This window comes from Squalius cephalus, assembly GCF_949319135.1.
Source record: "Squalius cephalus genome assembly, chromosome: 9".
NCBI classification, from domain to species: Eukaryota; Metazoa; Chordata; class Actinopteri; order Cypriniformes; family Leuciscidae; genus Squalius; species Squalius cephalus.
In genome coordinates, this window is record NC_137130.1 from 2,277,890 (window position 1) to 2,300,000 (window position 22,111).

Sequence of the window (22,111 nt, forward strand, 5' to 3'; positions counted from 1 at the left end):
GATAAATGCACCTTTTTTTCTCAGAATTGTGACATATAAAGTCCATTTCTGAGGAATGAAAAACTACTTTCTCAGAATTGTGAGTTTAAATCATGCAACTCTTGAGAAAAAAATGAATAATTGTGAGATAAAAAGTCGCAATTTAATTTTTTATAGGTGACCTGTTCCTTTAACGAAGGGTATGTTTACATGACAACGATTTTTTGTCTTTGTGTTTTTCGCGGACAGACGACAACGTTGTCAAAATGATCCTGTTCACACGGATCTGCAAAAATGCTGTATTCTAACGCCAGGCCAGTAGATGGCGATGTCACTGTGTAAAGAAACTACCTATAGTCTGAACATGTAATACGCATGCGAATGATGTCACCGTTTTCACATTTTCATGTTTTTGTTGCCAAAACTGACATATAAACTGACACAAATAAATAAAACCTAAATGGTGATATTTAAAAAAACGGTAATACTTTACAATAAGGTTCCATTTATTAACATTATTTAAAGTCCTCCTGTAGTCAATAATTGTATCCCTTGAAACTCATCTTTGATCCCCAAAATTACATATTTAAGTTTTTTCCTTTAAAAAAATATTTCTTCATGCCTTAAAATATCTTGAATGTAACTCGACACCCTTGCCTCATTTAGTATGCGTGGTTCTATGAATATGCAAATGAGCCCCGCCTCCACTCACTCACTCAGCTCAGAGATCCACTGGTTGACGATCACACGTTGATCTGATTGGTTACAAGGTAGTTTGTGACGTCAGATATAAACAACATTAAAAACTGGATCTTCACCACAGGGGAACTTTAACATTAACATTAACAATGAACAATACTTCTACGGCATTTATCATCTTAATGTAAATGTTAATTTACTAATACATCTGTAAGATCAAAAATCATATCTGTTAACATTCGTTAATGCATTGTGAACTAACATGCACATGAACATTATTAACTAACATTGATAAAGGTTAATAAATACTGTATATAATATATTGCTCAATGTTATGAGACCTTATTCTAACGCGCTACGAAAAGGTTACAGAAAAGAAGAACATAAAAATGACTAACAATTAAAATATATCAAACAAAAGCCAATTCAAAATATTAAATAACTATAATAGTGTATAAATAATACTAAAACAGCAGGACTCCTTTTTTTAAAATTGGCTTTTGTTTCATATTTTTTTATTTTTAATGTTCTTTTTTGTGTAACCTTTTGGTAACACGTTAGAATAAGGTCTCATAACACTGTATATAATATATTGCTCAGAGATCCTCCAAAAGGGAGATGTTGTGTGAGCGAGCCGAGATCATCAGCGTCTCCAGAGACTCAGACTCGTGTCAGTCTTCTTCTTCTCTTCAGAGTCGTGTCGTGTCAGTCTTCTTCTCTTCACCAGCGACGAGAGCATGAAACATTAATGCTGGAGAACAGCAGGAGTCTGAACACACGTCTGTGTTTACTGACGCTCACAGAAACATCCAGCTTTCCCTCTAGATAACGGCGATCTCGATTCTCAAACGACACGCCACGGGCCAATTATGGCAGATCAGTGTGAATTCACTTCAGTTCACATTTATTTGCATAGCGCTTTTCACCATACACATCGTTTTTAAAAAAATGCATGAGTTCCCATGATTTAGAGTGATCTGTTATTAGACTAAGTTATGTGTTTCAGAAATGTACATATAATCACAGTGAGATAAAAAATTATTAATTCAAACAATGTAATTTAATGCAGAAACAATGAGCTCATTGAAGTAATGAATACTTGTTTGTTAACAAATGATTATGACATTTAGAAAAAGTAGATGTATGATGATGATGATGATGTCAGCACTATTATATCAAACATGGTGTGATTCATAAGTTAAATAATGAATGTGCACATATTGTGAATCAATTAGTTCCCGGTAGCTTTCAGTAAATTCACTTGTTTAAAGGAAAATGATTCATAAAACATAAATATCATCGGCTGGCCCAATGTATACATTCTTGAGTCTTGACACAGACGGGGGGGGAGACTATCAATCGAAGCTCAACTTTGGGAAGAGAAAAGATACAAGGCAAGATAAAGGAGAGAGAGAGAGAGAGAGAGAGAGAGAGAGAGAGAGAGAGAGAGAGAGAGAGAGAGAGAGAGAGAGAGAGAGAGAGAGAGAGAGAGTATATAGGCTCAATAAAACAACACAAACACCTACCATAGATAATTAGCTCATAATAGTATTATTGTATTATTGTAAATATTTGTAGGGTATTGTTTGGATGAGAGTCGTTCCAACAGCGCTGATATTTCAGCAGTAACAATAATAATCATAATCATAATCATAATCATAATCTAGCCTCTACTGTATTTCCAGATCATTCATTGCAACATCATGTTCACCCTCATATGGTGTTTGGGGTCAGGACGACATTTGGATTATCGAAATAAATAATATGTGATTACACAATCAAGTCTTGTCTTTTAGTGGCAACTTATGTGGTGATACGGCAAAAAAAAAAAAAAAAATGTACATTTTAAATTTACAGCAAAAAACAAGAAACTTCAAAAGACCTCAAACAAGAACAAACATCATAACCTTTGACAAAAAAATACTGATTTAATGTATTTTATAATATATATACAGTATATATATACAGAAATATTAACGGATCTCTATTTTTTCTAAAACTGTATTTCCTTCAGTTTTTCTCTAAGCAGCAGATGCCGAATTCTGCCTCTAACACCTAGATCAACATCCAGAAACAACTAATATTTCATTTTGATCATCATTAAAGTGTTTTATGTTTTGTTTTGTTTTTTCATAAAAATGTAATATTTCGTTTGCATGTTAATGGTGCAGTTGAGGAAATTTGCAGTAAATAGGTAAAAAAAAGTACTTCATATCCCCCAAAACACAGCATAAACATATAGATGAGAAGTAAACAAACAAAAATGATATAACATTTGTATGATTAAAATGTGTATTTTTTTTATACAATCGCCGTATAAATGTTTGGGGGGGTCAATATGACCACAAGTGTACATGAGAATCAGTTTTGCACTGACACGGGGTTTACAACTATGTTTTTGCATATCAAACATCTCAATATGCACATATGTAGATCAAGAAAATAAAAATAACAATGTACAGCCCTGAATGGAAGTCCAAAATCATCTGGAAACCCTGAGCACGCACAGTAATAACACTAACTGAAGAACATTCACACCACATGATCTGTAATGGGAATGAGTTTGTAGTAATTATGGTCTCTAAATGACCAAACCACAGTAAAGCGGATTCATGCATGTTTTACATCGCTGTGGTTACAGCCTCATTTTATTACTAATGCCACAGTTAAACCATATACATATAGGCTATATTCACAGGGCACGTGTAGAAGGAGACGATCTTCATGATAGTCTGGCGTCTCTCAGCACTCCAGATGTAGAAATAATCAGTTATAACTCACACACTTTATGCGTAATGCAATTAAATACATGTTAATTATTAATTTAATTAAAGTACAGTAGATGGCCGTGTGCATGAAGATACAGAAAAGCGTTTCCACTCGGAGATAAAACGCTTTAGTGGAGTGTGAGCTCTCTGAGCTCCAGCCGTCCAGAACAAGCGAGCGCCGCTAATGTTCCTCAGCCGGATCATAACTCTGGGAAATGGAGGGAATATTCCGTCAAGGACAAAAGAGGACGATTCATTCCTCAGTCTCTCAGCTGACGGCGGCTTTATCACAGCGAGTCTCTCGTGTTTCTGCACTTCTGCTCAGGAGTTTAAAGGGGTGGTTGATTATGATTTAACTTTTCTAACTTTAGTTAGTGTGTAATGTTGCTGTTTGAGCATAAACAACATCTGCAAAGTTACAACGCTCAAAGTTCAAAGCAAAGGGAGATATTTGCTTTTAAAGAAATCGCTTTTTAAGGACTACAACAAACGGCTGGTAGAGACTACACCACATTCCTCCCGGGTTAGTGACATCACCAACCCTAAAATTTACATAAACCCCGCCCCCTGAACACGCAGTCCATGTTGAGAAGAGGAAGAGTTGTTGTAGTCGAGCACATTTGTGAGTCTGTTCAAGCTGTCTCATCCGTCTTTCCACATGCAATACTGTACGTAACACACTCTGGGGACCTCAGAGACTTATTTTACATCTTGTGAAAAGGGGCATTAAACCACTCCTTTAAAACTAGACTTCAATCCAGATCAACATCGTCTTCAATCGATCACACGTCACTCTTAACAGTTTGCATGATTATGGTATCTATCCATCCATCCATCCATCCATCCATCCATCCATCTGCTGTTTTTACCCATCCTGACCTCTCACTCATAGAAATAAAGGTTCACTGGGGCTCTATGTAGAACTCTTGGGGCTCTTGACTTATTTTTAAAGAACGCTTTATGCTAAAAAAAAATATTATCTATTAAAACTATTCTCCTGTATTTGTATCCTGTTATTATTGTAAAAGTTGAATAAACAGATTTTTTTTTTTTAAAAGAAGAAAAAAAAGGTTCTATATTAGGAGAAATGTCTTAAATGATTGCATTAGATGATGAAAGGTTTAATTGGGTTTGGGTTTAATTGGATGAATGGAACATTAATTCATTCATAAATTAATAAATAATTCATAAATATTAGTAAATATAAATAATTACATACAAATTTTATTAAATAAATATAAAATAAATATAAAACATATAAAAAAATAATTAAATATTAATAAAAACATTCTAAATAAATAATAAAAAAAAACAATTAAATAATTAATTCATAAATATAAGTGAATTAAAAAAATACATAAATATTAACAAAAAATAAATAATAAATAAATAAATACATTTGTTTTTACCAACAAAAAACAAATGTAAAGCCGTGATTTGGACCTTCCTTCCTGTCCTAGCACGCGCAGATGTGTGTTAATGTGTGTGTGGATGATGGGAAAGTGGATACAGGCAAAAATCAAGCGGAAACACAGGAGATTTGGTCCCGCTGTGTTCAGCCGAGCAACAATAAAGACATCTCGGGTCAGCTGATTCAGAGCGGACGAGACTTCGGCTGGAATGATGGATGAATGAATGAATGAATGAATGAATGAATGTTCACCGATGACACACTTCAGTCGAGACGCCTCATACGGTTACACATCAATCAAAACCAGCTCATCTCACTCTATTCTGAACATGCAATAGACATATGTGTTAGAGATATTTAACAGTCCAGTTCATGAAAACATCTAATTAAATAAACGGTACCAAGTCATCATAACAGACTGAGAGTCTGTGCCTAGTTGAAATATCAATGCCAGAAAGCTCTAAGAGATATTGCAGCCAAAATTTCAATGAGATATTTGATTGTAAAAGATCAGATCGATATAGAAATATGGAGTCAGAACCAGACGAAGGGCTTTACCAACAGCTGAGTTACATTTCAACATGATCTTTATGATTTTGAAAACCCTAATGCATGATTTTACACCATCTCTACTGCCTGCAATCATATCTGTCCGTCTGTTTGCTTTAAACCCCAGAGAACAGTATACATGATATAAACAATACATAATAAAAGTTTTTAGAATGCATTTATTATGCACCTTATAATGCATTGCATGATCTAATGAATAACTGTAACCACAGTTATAATGCATTATGATACTTATCGTTACACCTTAAGAAAATATGATGCGTTAAAACACGCGACAACCAATTTCAGATGTAAGGAATCTGCAGATATAATAATGCGTTTAACATGAAAAGATATAGTGCATTGGAACATACATTATGAATATCTTTATGACGCATTTCACAGAAAGGCTTGAAGTAAAGTGAAAAGCTCACTGCATTAAAGGGCAGATCTGAGACGAGATGAACAGCGATGACCCTGTCAGAACAAAAGGACAGTCTTCATCTCACGCCGCTGTCACTGAAGCATTCATCACACCGCCGATGAGACTCCACTGAAAGATCACGGCTTCACGCAGAGCAAAACATATGCAGTTTGGTTGATAGCCTGTAATCAATGAGATCTTTAGAACTGTACAGCATAAAATGCATATAAATATCAGTATATCTGCCAATAATGTCTTAGTAAGATGATATTTAAATGCTTAGCTTGGTTATCAAAGCTAAAAACATATAATGCAATGCAATGATGAACAAATAAACCTTCCTCAAAAGCCTGATGATCATATTTCAATAAAATGATAATCAAGGATAATCAAGTAAACCGAAGCTGCTTCAGTGCAGGTGAAATATTACTAATAATATCAAAGTTAATCTTACATTTATTTGACAAAAATCATATTTCACAGCAAAAAGAGGCTGACGTTTGTACAATTAAAAGCATGTAATAGATTGTTCAGCAACGTTTCGATCATGTTGATCATTTAAAGGCCTTAGAAATATGATACGGTCGCTTTACAGGGTTAATATTTCATATGAGAAATTCTGAGCCTATTCACCTAATTTTCTGTGTAATAGAGCCGTTTGTGATGAATACTTCAGTGTGTGTGGCCACAGCTTCAGTTCTGTCACTGCAAAACATGTAGACGATCAATACGGGTTTATAATGGCCAGTGTCTTTGACCATCCATAAAGCCACAGAATACACTTTGCATTGCTTTTCATCAACGTGGAATCATGCACTTGCCTTTCATAACATAAAAACCTCATTGCATCGTTGTATTTAGGATAATTTAGCGATGCTTTCAGCCAATACTCTCAGATCAGTAAATGAATTCAGCCACAAAACACACAAACGTCTCTCTCTACACACACACACACACGCAGAGTCAGCAGAGTCTGTCCTCTGACCTGTGAGAGACATCAGTTCACACTGCGTCGCTCCTGTGGGACTGATGTGTGTGTTTGACCGCTTCAACACACACTAGCACAACAATAGACCAAGACAACAATGCCAGAGCATCTCAAAGAAACTCTTACCATAGCAAAACATCCTGTTACTATAGCAACAGCCAATCGCAGGGGACCAATCACATCGTCAGGTCGTTTCCAGGCTATAAATTATGAATGATTACATGCAACTAACCCTAAACCTAACCCTAACCTTATAGTAAATACATGTAGTTAATTAACATTACTCAGTACTTAAATGTATAAATACAGTGTTACACTGACACCTTAAAATTAAGTGTAAACGATACATCTGCTTATTCTTTATTATGACTGCTTTCCACATTATACATTAATAGTTAAATCATGGCACATGACAATATAGATATTTACATTTATGCATTTAGAAGTAGACCTGTCACAATTATGGTCATTCGATCTAATCACAATTATGATAACAGCAATAACTGTGCAATTAAATATGTTTTATTTTATTTAAATGTTGCAAAAAGTATTTAAAGTATTTATATATTAAATACTTCATTTATATGAAGTTCCTCCTTCAATAGTGTTTTAGGGTACATTTACACAACAACGATGGACTAAAAACATGCGTTTTTCCTTCAACGTTGTCAAAACGATCCCGATCAAACGGATCCATGAAAGAGATTAAAACGCTGTATTCTGCTGTCCGGCCAGTAGATGGCGATGTCACTTTGTAAAGAAACACTACACGCCTACAGAATGAATACGTGATACACACGTGCATGACGTCACCGTTTTCACACATTCGAGTTTTTGTAGTTTACACGGAGACGATGACGATATCGTTTTTACAAACTTGCACCTTGAATCCCATTTTCAATAGTTCGCGTTTTCAGGCCAAAACGCCGCTGTCGTGTAAATGAACGACCAAAACGCATAAAGAGTTGAGAGCAGTGTCGCGTAAACGGCCCCTGAATCATCCCATGATAATTTACTCATTAATTTACCACTGATCACACTTCATCATAGGATGATTTAAACTATTGGAGGAACATGTGCACTTGATTCATTAAAGGAAAAAACAATAATCCATGTTATTGTCATAATACAAACTTTAAACCCAATTCATATTTGGCTACAAAACTAATTTCAAGCACTTAAGCAAAAGCCTTTAGAATAAAATATCTGATAATGAAAATGAGTTCAGTGAAGTGCTCAAACTTTCGAGTGTGTAAGAACAACAGCAACATTTCATTTCTGACACACACATAACCAATAACTGCAGTTCAGTTCATATTTCTGGTTTACATTATAATGTCTTTCAGCAGATACAGCACAACACTGAGGACCATCTCTGATCTCAGACGTGAGACTGAGCAGAGAGCAGAGAAACTCTTGTGACGTCATTAAACTCGCTGACAGAACCGGTATTGTACATTCATACAGGAATCTCACGCAATATTTCTTACATTACGCAGAGATATGAAAGGCAAAAGAAGTTTGCTGTGCTATTTGGACTATATGCAGAATTTTCAAACTAGGGTCTGCAAGGAAATGACAGGAAAAACTGTAAATAAAAAAAATACATAAATAATAATAATAATAATAAATAAATAAAATGATTAAAATAAATTAGTGAAAATTAGATTTTTTTTTAATTATTGATATAAATAAATATTAATATTAAATACATTTATTAAAAATAAATATTATAAATGTATATTATGAGTAAAAATGTAATTAAAATAAATAAAAATGTATTAATAAAATAAATATTCATAAATACATTTATTTAAAATAAACATTCAATTTATAAAAGTATAAATATAGCCTATATTAAAGGAGTAAAAAAATATAAAAAAATAAAATAAAAAAGGCCTATTGACTAAAAAAATGTATTTAAAAAACAATATTATAAACTTTATATTATATTATATTGCGAGTAAAAAAAAGTATTAAAATAAATAAAAATATTGACTAAAATAAATAAATATTAATTGATGCATTTATTAAAAATAAATAATTTGATTAAAATGAAACAAATTAATGAATAATACATTTAACAGTAGAAAATAATAATAAAACTTAATATAAACTAATTTTAGATTCATAATATTAATGTATAATATCAGTGTATAAATTTGGTGTTTATAAAAGATAGCTTTCTTTTCAGTTTTAGGATGAGGGTCCATTGCATCTAAAAAGATTGAAAACACCTGCATGTAAGTATAGTAACAGCTACACATTATACTAGCACTGTATCTACATTCCCTATGTATTTTCATAAGGTGCTCCAATAACCTTGTTTTCATTTAGACAATCATTTTATACAGTGTAGTTACTCAGTCCAAGTACTGAAGCTTCTGGCAAACAAACACTCGTCCTGTAACAGCACGTGCGATTCACTCAATCAATCAAAACTTTATTACAGACTCAGGGTCTGACCCACACCTGACCCAACATATAAAACAACAACAATAACAAAAAATAAATAAAAAATACATCAATGCGTTACAAAAAAACAAAAGTAGTGTTTCCACAATTTCTCATCTCAACGCCATTCATCTACATCACAGCACGAACCAATCAGAGCCGCGCAAACCTTGACGGGAGCTGCGCGAGGCAAAAGATTGAGAACACCTGCATGTATCTATAGCAACATGCAGATATTATAATTGCACTGTATCTACATCACCATGTATTTTCTTAAAGTGCTCCAATAACCTTGGTTTAATTTACAAAATCATATTTTACAGTGTAGTTACTCAATCCATGTAGCATTTGCTACTGAAGCTTCTGGAAAACAAACACTCGACCTGCAACAGCGCGTGCTCTTCATTCAATCTATCAATCAATCAAACAAATTAAAACTTTATTACAGACTCAGGGTCCAATTTTTAAAACACACCCAACATATAAAACAACAGCAAATGCGTTACAAAAGTACCAGTGTTTCCACAATTGCCCATCTCATCAACATCACAACACGAATCAATCAGAACCGCGCAAACCTTGACAGGGGAGCAGCGCGTGGCACTGTATCTACATTCCCCATGTATTTTCTTAAGGTACTCCTTATTAACCTTGGTTTCATTTAGAAAATATTTTTTTACAGTGTAGTTACTCAGTCCAAGTACTGAAGCTTCTGGCAAACACACTCGACCTGCAACAGCACGTGCGCTTCACCCATCATCAACAGCACAGCACGAATCAATCAGAACCGCACAAACCTTGACCGGGGAGTTGCGTGTGGAGACGGGCAGGTCCCGCACAGTTGTGCCCGGGGGAGACGCCGATACTCCGGCCGCGCATCCCGCGAGCCCCGTCCTCCCTCCCCCGTTCTTCGGGCGCTGTTTAATCCCGTCCAGTAAGCGGACCAGCAGAATATTGGCCGGTAGATCGTCGACCGCGGAGTCCACTAGGATGCGGCACTCCGGGCAGCGCAGCTCGTGTCTGGAGCTCACGATGTTCTCGAGGCATCGGCGGCAGAAGGTGTGCTGACAGGGCAGGACTTTAGCGCTCGTGTCCAGCCGTTCCAGACACACCGAACACTCCAGCAGATCCAGCAGTGACGACTCGTCCATGTTTGCATGCAGTGCATGTGGTAATATTAATGCACGGAGAACGGGTTAAGACATACCGACGGAGCGCTGGGAAGCGCGAGCGAGCGCGTCTGCTGCTGCTCCGTCTCTTTCTTCCCCTCTCTCTCTCTCTCTCTCTCTCTCTCTCTCTCTCTCTCTCTCTCTCTCTCTCTCTCTCTCTCCCACACACACACACACACACACACACACAGCTGTGAGGAATAGTGAGGTCATGCACGCACGCGCTATCAAGCGCGAGGTTCAAACTCGCGTCATCATTAGGGCTGTTTGCCTGCAATACTGTCGAATGAACTTGATTTGTGCTCCAGATTCCTCAAATCACACTGCGGTTTTACTGCGTGATCAGACGCAGCATTTCACCTGCTCGACCAGAAAACAGCTGAAAAATAAAATCACGTTGAAGGAGGGACACAGAGCCATATCTGGGCACTTAGCAACGCCATAACAACCACTCATAGCAACGTTGCTACGCATGGCAACACCCTAAGTATGCGATAACAATCGGCATTTCTTTTTTGTGAAATTACTTAAATTATTTAAAAGGATTGTTCAGTCAAAACTGGAAATTCTGTCATTAATTACTCATCTCATGTCGTTACATCATTATATCAACTCAAACATCAGTTATGGTTTACAGAAGCTCAAGCATGTTCGCTTTATGTGCGAGAACCAATAAGGTTCATTCTCTGTTACACAGAACGTTTGAGCTTCAGCAAGAACCAATGAGGTTCATTCTCGTGTTACACAGAATGTTTGAGCTTCAGCAAGAACCAATGAGGTTCATTTTCGTGTTACGCAGAACTTTTGAGCTTCAGCAAGAACCAATGAGGATCATTCTCGTGTTACGCAGAACGTTTGAGCTTCAGCAAGAACCAATGAGGATCATTCTCGTGTTACGCAGAACTTTTGAGCTTCAGCAAGAACCAATGAGGATCATTCTCGTGTTACGCAGAACATTTGAGCTTCAGCAAAAACCAATGAGGTTAATTCTCGTGTTACGCAGAACTTTTGAGCTTCAGCAAAAACCAATGAGGTTCATTCTCGTGTTACACAGAATGTTTGAGCTTCTGTAAGAGCCAATGAGGATCATTCTCGTGTTACACAGAATGTTTGAGCTTCAGCAAGAACCAATGAGGATCATTCTCGTGTTACGCAGAACGTTTGAGCTTCAGCAAGAACCAATGAGGATCATTCTCGTGTTACGCAGAATGTTTGAGCTTCAGCAAGAACCAATGAGGTTCATTCTCGTGTTACGCAGAACCTTTGAGCTTCAGCAAGAACAAATGAGGTTCATTCTCGTGTTACACAGAACGTTTGAGCTTCAGCAAGAACCAATGAGGATCATTCTCGTGTTACGCAGAATGTTTGAGCTTCAGCAAGAACCAATGAGGTTCATTCTCGTGTTACGCAGAATGTTTGAGCTTCAGCAAGAACCAATGAGGATCATTCTCGTGTTACGCAGAATGTTTGAGCTTCAGCAAGAACCAATGAGTTTCATTCTCGTGTTACGCAGCACGTTTGAGCTTCTGCAAGAACCAATGAGGATCATTCTCGTGTTACGCAGAATGTTTGAGCTTCAGCAAGAACCAATGAGGTTCATTCTCGTGTTACGCAGAACCTTTGAGCTTCAGCAAGAACAAATGAGGTTCATTCTCGTGTTACACAGAACGTTTGAGCTTCAGCAAGAACCAATGAGGATCATTCTCGTGTTACGCAGAATGTTTGAGCTTCAGCAAGAACCAATGAGGTTCATTCTCGTGTTACGCAGAACGTTTGAGCTTCAGCAAGAACAAACGATGTTCATTCTCATGTTACGCAGAACGTTTGAGCTTCAGCAAGAACCAATGAGGTTAATTATCGTGTTACGCAGAACTTTTGAGCTTCAGCAAGAACCAATGAGGTTCATTCTCGTGTTACACAGAATGTTTGAGCTTCTGTAAGAGCCAATGAGGATCATTCTCGTGTTACGCAGAACCTTTGAGCTTCAGCAAGAACCAATGAGGTTCATTCTCATGTTACGCAGAATGTTTGAGCTTCAGCAAGAACCAATGAGATTCATTCTCGTGTTACGCAGAACGTTTGAGCTTCAGCAAGAACCAATGAGGTTCATTCTCGTGTTACGCAGAACGTTTGAGCTTCGGCAAGAACCAATGAGGTTCATTCTCGTGTTACGCAGAACGTTTGAGCTTCGGCAAGAACCAATGAGGTTCATTCTCGTGTTACGCATCACGTTTGAGCTTCAGCAAGAACCAATGAGGTTCATTCTCGTGTTACGCATCACGTTTGAGCTTCAGCAAGAACCAATGAGGTTCATTCTCATGTTACGCAGAACGTTTGAGCTTCTGCAAGAACCAATGAGGTTCATTCTCGTGTTACGCAGCACGTTTGAGCTTCTGCAAGAACCAATGAGGTTCATTCTCGTGTTACGCAGCACGTTTGATCTTCTGCAAGAACCAATGAGGTTAATTTGCGTGTTACGCAGAACGTTTGAGCTTCTGTAAGAGCCAATGAGGATCATTCTCGTGTTACGCAGAACGTTTGAGCTCCTGCAAGAACCAATGAGGTTAATTTGCGTGTTACGCAGAACGTTTGAGCTTCTGTAAGAGCCAATGAGGATCATTCTCGTGTTACGCAGAACGTTTGAGCTTCTGTAAGAACCAATGAGGATCATTCTCGCGTTACGCAGAACGTTTGGGCTTCTGTAAGAACCAATGAGGTTAATTTGCGTGTTACGCAGAACATTTGGGCTTCTGTAAGAACCAATGAGGTTAATTTGCATGTTACGCAGAACATTTGGGCTTCTGTAAGAACCAATGAGGTTAATTTGCGTGTTACGCAGAACGTTTGAGCTCCTGCAAGAACCAATGAGGTTAATTTGCGTGTTACGCAGAACATTTGGGCTTCTGTAAGAACCAATGAGGTTAATTTGCATGTTACGCAGAACATTTGAGCTTCTGTAAGAACCAATGAGGATCATTCTCGTGTTACGCAGAACATTTGAGCTTCTGTAAGAACCAATGAGGATCATTCTCGTGTTACGCAGAACGTTTGGGCTTCTGTAAGAACCAATGAGGTTAATTTGCGTGTTACGCAGAACATTTGGGCTTCTGTAAGAACCAATGAGGTTAATTTGCGTGTTACGCAGAACATTTGAGCTTCTGTAAGAACCAATGAGGATCATTCTCGTGTTACGCAGCACGTTTGGGCTTCTGTAAGAACCAATGAGGTTCATTCTCGTGTTACGCAGAACGTTTGAGCTTCAGTAAGAACCAATGAGGTTAATTTGCGTGTTACGCAGAACATTTGGGCTTCTGTAAGAACCAATGAGGTTCATTTTCATGTTACGCAGAACGTTTGAGCTTCAGCAAGAACCAATGAGGTTCATTCTCGTGTTACGCAGAACCTTTGAGCTTCAGCAAGAACCAATGAGGTTCATTCTCGTGTTACGCAGAACCTTTGAGCTTCAGCAAGAACCAATGAGGTTCATTCTCGTGTTACGCAGAACGTTTGAGCTTCAGCGAGAACCAATGAGGTTCATTCTCGTGTTACGCAGAATGTTTGAGCTTCAGCAAGAACCAATGAGGTTCATTCTCGTGTTACGCAGAACGTTTGAGCTTCAGCAAGAACCAATGAGGATCATTCTCGTGTTACGCAGAATGTTTGAGCTTCAGCAAGAACCAATGAGGTTCATTCTCGTGTTACGCAGAACGTTTGAGCTTCAGCAAGAACAAACGATGTTCATTCTCATGTTACGCAGAACGTTTGAGCTTCAGCAAGAACCAATGAGGTTCATTCTCGTGTTACGCAGAACGTTTGAGCTTCTGCAAGAACCAATGAGGTTCATTCTCGTGTTACGCAGCACGTTTGAGCTTCTGCAAGAACCAATGAGGTTCATTCTCGTGTTACGCAGCACGTTTGAGCTTCTGCAAGAACCAATGAGGTTCATTCTCATGTTACGCAGAACGTTTGAGCTTCTGCAAGAACCAATGAGGTTCATTCTCGTGTTACGCAGCACGTTTGAGCTTCTGTAAGAACCAATGAGGATCATTCTCATGTTACGCATCACACTTGAGCTTCAGCAAGAACCAATGAGGATCATTCTCGTGTTACGCAGAACGTTTGAGCTTCTGCAAGAACCAATGAGGTTCATTCTCGTGTTACGCAGCACGTTTGAGCTTCTGCAAGAACCAATGAGGTTCATTCTCATGTTACGCAGAACGTTTGAGCTTCTGCAAGAACCAATGAGGTTCATTCTCGTGTTACGCAGCACGTTTGAGCTTCTGTAAGAACCAATGAGGATCATTCTCATGTTACGCATCACACTTGAGCTTCAGCAAGAACCAATGAGGATCATTCTCGTGTTACGCAGAACGTTTGAGCTTCTGCAAGAACCAATGAGGTTCATTCTCGTGTTACGCAGAACGTTTGAGCTTCTGTAAGAACCAATGAGGATCATTCTCATGTTACGCATCACACTTGAGCTTCAGCAAGATCCAATGAGGATCATTCTCGTGTTACGCAGAACGTTTGAGCTTCTGTAAGAGCCAATGAGGATCATTCTCGTGTTACTCAGAACGTTTGAGCTTCTGCAAGAACCAATGAGGTTCATTCTCGTGTTACGCATCACACTTGAGCTTCAGCAAGAACCAATGAGGATCATTTTCGTGTTACGCAGAACATTTGAGCTTCAGCAAGAACCAATGAGGTTCATTCTCGTGTTACGCAGCACGTTTGAGCTTCTGTAAGAACCAATGAGGATCATTCTCATGTTACGCATCACACTTGAGCTTCAGCAAGAACCAATGAGGATCATTCTCGTGTTACGCAGAACGTTTGAGCTTCTGCAAGAACCAATGAGGTTCATTCTCGTGTTACGCAGAACGTTTGAGCTTCTGTAAGAACCAATGAGGATCATTCTCATGTTACGCATCACACTTGAGCTTCAGCAAGATCCAATGAGGATCATTCTCGTGTTACGCAGAACGTTTGAGCTTCTGTAAGAGCCAATGAGGATCATTCTCGTGTTACTCAGAACGTTTGAGCTTCTGCAAGAACCAATGAGGTTCATTCTCGTGTTACGCATCACACTTGAGCTTCAGCAAGAACCAATGAGGATCATTCTCGTGTTACGCAGAACGTTTGAGCTTCTGTAAGAACCGAATGAGGTTCATTCTCGTGCGTCAAGCAGGTTTGGTTGAGCTTTGGTTTGCTGATCAATGTTTAAATGTGAATAAAAGCCTAAATTCAATCTGTTAATCATATAAACTGGTCGAGTCTCTTCAGAAAATTTGGACTTACCCGCTCAATTCATATTAATTAGTTTTATGATCTCTTTATGAACTTTTTGAAGCGTCAAAGTGGTAGTTGCGTAGCTGTCAATGGAGGGACAGAAATCTCTCAGATTTCATCAAAAAGATCTTCATTTGTGTTTCAAAGATGAACGAAAGTTTTACGGGTTTGGAACAACATGAGTGTGAGTAATTACTGACAGAATAATAATTAAGTAAACTAACCCTTTAATGTTAAATGAGTAATGTAGTCATGATTCTGCGAATAGAATAGAATGTGTTATTCATTTTGCCCAAATTTACCATCATATGGGTGTGTTTTGCATTGCATGTCCCATTATCATGATATTCAGGAAATCATAACATCCAGTTATAAATGATTTGGTGTCCCTCAACTTTGCAACAGTTAACTTATAAACTTTAAACACTAATAAATCATCATCATTTGCATGCAAATCATTTGGAAAATGTGTGCACTATTGTTTTAAAACATGTTTAATTGGATTTGAGTTGGAACCCAAAAAATAAACTGTCTGCACACTTTTTTGAGTTGGAACAAAATCTGTGAAATTTTATTTTAGCCTTATTAATATTTCTAAAAATGTCTAGAGATCTTGAAACGATCACAATGGCTGCCTTTATTGTAAAAAAAATAATCTGGATTTGTTTTAATTTGTCTGACATGATTAGTGTTTATAAGCTGAAGCACCAGTATTTGACTAAGATTAACTAAATATTACACTTGCATTTGACTGAATAGCACATTTATTATTTTAAGTTCTGCTTCACTCCAATTGAAGAATGACTCTTTTAATGCACAGTGAAGTTCAAAAACAACAACAGGTGTGTCCAAATGTGAACAGCTTTATATTAAACTAAAACAACATGCCATGCAGACCAGTTTCACAGGTTAGCAGTAAAGCATGACGGATTTTACAACCATGTTTTATTTAGATAAGAAGCTAAAATCACCCTGTTGTAAACCTGAAGAGCATAGGTGCTGTTATAAATTATCTTGCAATCAATAAATGTATCGCTATTTGTTTCTTTCCCGTTGCTGTAGCGCCACCTGCTGGTTATAGTTCATAACTCAACTCAGTTAAATCACTGTTTATAATCCTGAAAACGTTTGATAGATGTGAGTAACCGCATATCAGATCACAGTGTGAGAATAAACAGTTATTTAATGGCGTATGTATGATTTTAAATGGCAAACTGGCGCCACCTGTTGAACTTTTACAGAAATTACACTAGGATTACATTAAGAATAAAATAACAGTAGTAAAGAAGAAAAACAAAGTTACACTTTTTGTTAAAAAATAAAGGTTTCTCAATAGTTCCATGAACATCCATGGAACCACAATTGCTTTGTATAGTAGAAAAGGTTTCTTTAGATGTTTAAAATGTTCTTCACATTAAGAATAAAAAATGTTTTGTTCACTGAAAGGTTCCAGAAATGATCCTTCAATTGAATTACTGCAACCCCCCTGCCCCCCTCCCCCCTTTTGAAGCCTTTATTTTCAAGGGTGTATTCACGTTTAAAATTCATTTATCATCTTGTAAGTTGCCTGAGAATGTTCTCTTTGTGTGTGAACAGATCTGAGAGTAAATACAGCACACCCATACAGTCAGAGGAGGTGTTGTGCGTGTCCAGTCCTGCCCGTTTCACACACACTGTGTGTTTGCTGCCAGCGAGTCACTCGGGGAAATGTTGCACACATTAGGCCTGTGAACAGAAGATGATGTCACTTCCTCTCTCATTCTGACCACCCATGAAGAACAGAAAGCTACTGAAGGTCTGAGCATCAAAGAAAGCCTCCTGTGTCTCTGTCCATCCAGACTCTCAGTCTGATCCTCAGCACACAGTCTGAAGCGTTCACTGCTCGCATTCGCAATCACTCACGTTCGTTGTGCTTGAGGTGTGGGTTGCATTCGGCTCGCTTGCTTAGCTGGAGTTTGAAAGACAGTAACATTATCAGTCTGACTGCCACTATCAAACAAATCTTGACATTGAATAATGACATTATTTTGTCCTGTAGTGCTGAATTGAATTTGCTTCATAACTGACAAAGTTTGCAACATTGAGCTGAACTGAATTGAGCTGAATAATTGTATTATTAGTCAAGTCAAGTCACCTTTATTTATATAGCACTTTTTACAATACAGACTGTTTCAAAGGAGATAACAGGAAAATAATACAACAAAGTTTGTTTCTAGAAGAAAATAGCTTCACAGTCCAGCTTAAGTAAGCTCAGAGATGTTTCATTTTTGTTTTAAACAAGTAATAAAAACTCAGTGAGTGTTTTAGCGCAATTTTCTCACCTCATGGGATCACAACACTAAGAGATAGTAAATCTTTTCCTGGATTTTTTTTGTGCGTTCCCGAGATTAGACCTTCCTTAACATAATGCCGAAAACCCGAAGTCTCTTGGTAGTCTGGTTGAGGAGTAGATAGAAGTGCAAGATTGGTGCGCACAGACGCACAGAACAGAAATCATGAGTTAACAATCGCAATTTGTCCGGTGGAAAATTGCGCTAAAAAGTTATTAATTTAGTTTATTTATAATATAAAACCATGTCATCGTCCAGCTCAGTTCAGTTCTCATATAATGGTGTCAATGCAGGCAGATCAATAATATTGTTGAATATTAATATTAATATTAAATGTTACATTGAATGTCCCCAACTAAGCAAGCCAAGCCAATGGCAACAAAGGTGGAGAAACAATATTTCTTACAGATACAGATGACCTACATTATTTGAAGTAGGTTAGCTGATGCTGCGATTTCCATGGCAACCATTCTTTGCACCCCTGCGGTGACGTGGTTACCGAGTGACAGTCGCCAAAACATTAGCACATCATCTGTGTCATGATGCTCATCTTTAACTGTGTCATGATGCTCATCTTTAACTGTTTCATGATGCACCAATGTGCAAATGTAATTGAAGAAGATTCTGATACAGATACAGAAGATGATCTGCAAAACATTAACTCTCATAAGTTAAGTAAGGGATAATGTATATCCAGCCGGTTGTTATCTCAGAATAAACCCTGACAGGGTGATCAGGACCCAACGTGAAGCGGATGTACATTATCCCGCTTATTACACGGCTACTTGCCACATAAATAATTAGACACGAAATATTGATCTGAGTTGAAATATTTTATTAACGTTAGGTCTTTAAACGTAAAGCTTCACGGAGAGAGCAGTTTCAGCAGCGAGATCAAACTAGACGGACATTTAAGAGATACGATATACAGTCATAACACTTATTACACAGCATTTCACCACATAAATAATTATGGAGATATTGATTTCAGATTAAACTGTTTTAAAATCGTACCTGTTTGTATCTTATAATCCAACAGTGTATAAAACAATAGTCACAAAATGGCCGCCGCTGCGTTTGTATGAAACAAGAGAGAGCGAGTCCACGATACTGGATGGCATAATTAAATAACTCTACACAAAATATTGATTCGACTGAGTTTTAATATTTTATTAGTTCACCAATCGCAAAACTTCCACGAAGAAAAACTGACTGCAGTGACCCGGATGAGCCTGTGTTTCTGTTGTTATCTGGGAATAATAAACCGCTGGATGGAGCGATCAACCAATCAGAATCAAGCATTCCACAGAGCCGTGTAATAAAAATTAATAGTTGTGGTGGATATTGGTTTTTCATTAATCCAGAGTGGATAATTGCAGACAGCAAAGTAAATTTCAAAGTCGCTTTTTTTCTGCACATGAATGAAGGGGAAAGGATCGGAGAAAGAAAGCGGTCACTTCCTCTCACGCGGGGAAAGTACATGTTTCTCTCACACCTGTTTCAGAATCTCCGATCAATGAATAAACAAGTCAATAAATTATCCTGCCATCTATGGGTCTGTAAACAAATTCCTGGATGCAATAGTTGGTAGAACATCATACATCTCTTGCAGATCAACATCAAAATAATTATACAGTTCTTTCATGTGTTCTAATCAGAGTCAGAGAAACAGAAAAGAGTTTGATCTCACTTTGATCTTCCCTTTCTAATATATATATATAATCACAGTATGTATTAGTGCTGTCAAATCAACGGACCTCAATCGTAGCTAACAAAAAAGTTTGTTTATATAGTATGTATGTGTATATATATAGACATATATAAACAAACTTTTATGTCAGATGCTATTAATTGTGGTTAATCGATTTGACAGCACTAATATATATATATACATATATGGTAATATAATATACACACACACACACATGAAGACTTCAGATGCTATTAATTGTGGTTAATCGATTTGACAGCACTAATATATATATATATATATATATATATATATATATATATATATATATATATATATATATATACATATATATGGTAATATAATATACACACACACACACACATATTATGAAGACTTCAGATGCAAAAGCCTCTAAGTGCCATTTGAAATTTTCTTCTAAAATGGTCATTATTACCAAGCTTGTATATTTAAATTCAGCAATTTCACTTAAATTGCAATGAAAATTACCTATTAATTGTCATTGAAGTGAAATTACTGAACTTAAATATACGAGCTTGATAATAATGATCATTCTAGAAGAAAATGTCAGATGACACTTTTTAGAGGCTTTTGCATCTGAACTCTTTATATATATAGACTCACACACACACAAACACACACATATACTGTATATATACACACACACACTAATGGGCCTAAATTTAAGATGTATGTGTTTGAATTGCATATTTGTCAGTCATGCATAAATGAAACGGGTCAGATTTCAGCACTCATAGAAATCTTGGCATCATTTATTATTAACAATTTGTATCTATTTAATTTTTTTGTAAAAAATTATATTTTCAAAATGCATGTATTCAGAAATAATTTCATTCAGTTAAAAAGTATGAACATGGTTAAAAGAGGAACAAGCTATATTAATTTAGTTACAAGGTATGAAACTGATACAAATTGGATTTACTGATGATATACTGATGATATATATTCTGGTTGTTGTGTATTTAAAACACATTCCTTTTATTAGTTCTATTACAGTCAGATATTCTACGTGTTTCATTTATGTATGACTGACAATATGCACCACATTAATTGGTTTATGTTGGAAATGCATGGGAATTTTACATGCAATACAAATGCATAAATCCTCCATTTAGGCGCAGGTGTGTGTGTGTGTGTGTGTGTGTGTGTGTGTGTGTGTGTGTGTGTGTGTGTGTGTGTGTGTGTGTGTGTGTGTGTGTGTGTGTGTGTGTGTGTGTGTGAGTGACTGACTGTGCTGTCTGAGCCGCGGGACGGCAGCAGTGAGCTCCAGCTTCATCTAGTACCTGTCTCAGGTTCATTCTGGGCGGAGAGCATCCGAACCTCACTCGAGGTGGAGCCACACACACACACACACACACACCGAGAGAAACGAGCCTGAAGCGCTTTAAGAGGAGACGGGCGGTCACATGCACGCGCTCGAGTGATCTGATTCACTGTAATGATCTGATCTCAGTCCAGATCTCTGCTTCAGACCTGTCCTGAGAGTGTCCCAGAGCAGATCGTCCTGAAGAAGAGAGTGTGTGTGTGTGTTGTGCTGAAGCTCTGAAGAAGATCCTGGTCTTCCTGCAGGTAAGGCGCGCGCTTCAGGAATGCGCGAGGGAAATTCCTGTTTCCGTGAGATGCGCGCTGACCGTTATAGACTTCTTCTCATCAAACATGTTTACAGCATTAGTGTGTGTGTTTATCTGGTCTAATCTGGCGGTTCTGGTGTTTATGATGCATGTGCTCTGAGTGGAATATGCAACAGTGCTTTTCATTTGTTACGTGTACAGTGATCGTACTGGATGTTCACTGTTGGTCTTTCACATGCATCCCGGTGTGTGTGAGGTTTTAAACGGGTGTGTGAAGCACTCGCTCAGGGAATGGTTCGACTGTCCCGTGCGGAGATGAGATGTGTGTGTGTGTGTGCGTGCGTGTGTGTGTGTGAGGGAAACTCCTGCATGTGGATCAGGAGACATGCACTTGCATGCACGCGCTTCTGATGTCTATGTGACTTTGAACTGAAGGAGGAAATAAATCCGAGACGAGAAAGAGACAAATGTTGTTTAGGGGGAAAAAATGCGAAAGTATCACAAAAATGCGATGATCATAACGGCGCCAGCAGAATGAAAACCAATCAAATGAGCGCGCGCGCTGATGGGATAATTCATTAACGGCAGGAACTCTGCTAACGTTATTGTTAAAGTTATTAACAAACATTGTTTTATGAACAAACGTTCGTTAAAAGTTATATGGTCTCAAAACGTTAGAACATTATTTATAAATCGTTATTGGAACTTTTTAGTTGTATGTTCGTCTAGCAATTTTAAATGTTACTAC

The 22,111-nt window shown here is 37.5% G+C and overlaps 2 protein-coding genes across 3 annotated transcripts in view; one reads left to right on the forward strand and one right to left on the reverse strand.

The window, feature by feature from the left end:
* LOC307164784 (E3 ubiquitin-protein ligase SH3RF3-like) overlaps positions 1-10,529 on the reverse strand; it is a 136,593-nt gene extending 126,064 nt beyond the window's left edge. The window contains exon 1 of the mRNA XM_079881876.1: positions 10,070-10,529. Within this exon, the coding sequence (XP_079738002.1) occupies positions 10,070-10,423 (354 nt within the window). The 5' untranslated portion in view covers positions 10,424-10,529. The remainder of the gene's footprint in view (positions 1-10,069) is intronic.
* Positions 1-22,111, forward strand: part of edar (ectodysplasin A receptor) — a gene marked incomplete at its 5' end in the record, with an annotated part of 81,350 nt that overhangs the window by 7,011 nt on the left and 52,228 nt on the right. The window contains one exon of one of the 2 annotated variants that reach the window (XM_079881858.1): positions 21,098-21,361. The exons of the other annotated variant lie outside the window; for it this stretch is intronic. Of the gene's footprint in view, positions 1-21,097; positions 21,362-22,111 lie in introns of those variants that run through there. 2 annotated transcript variants of the gene reach the window in all.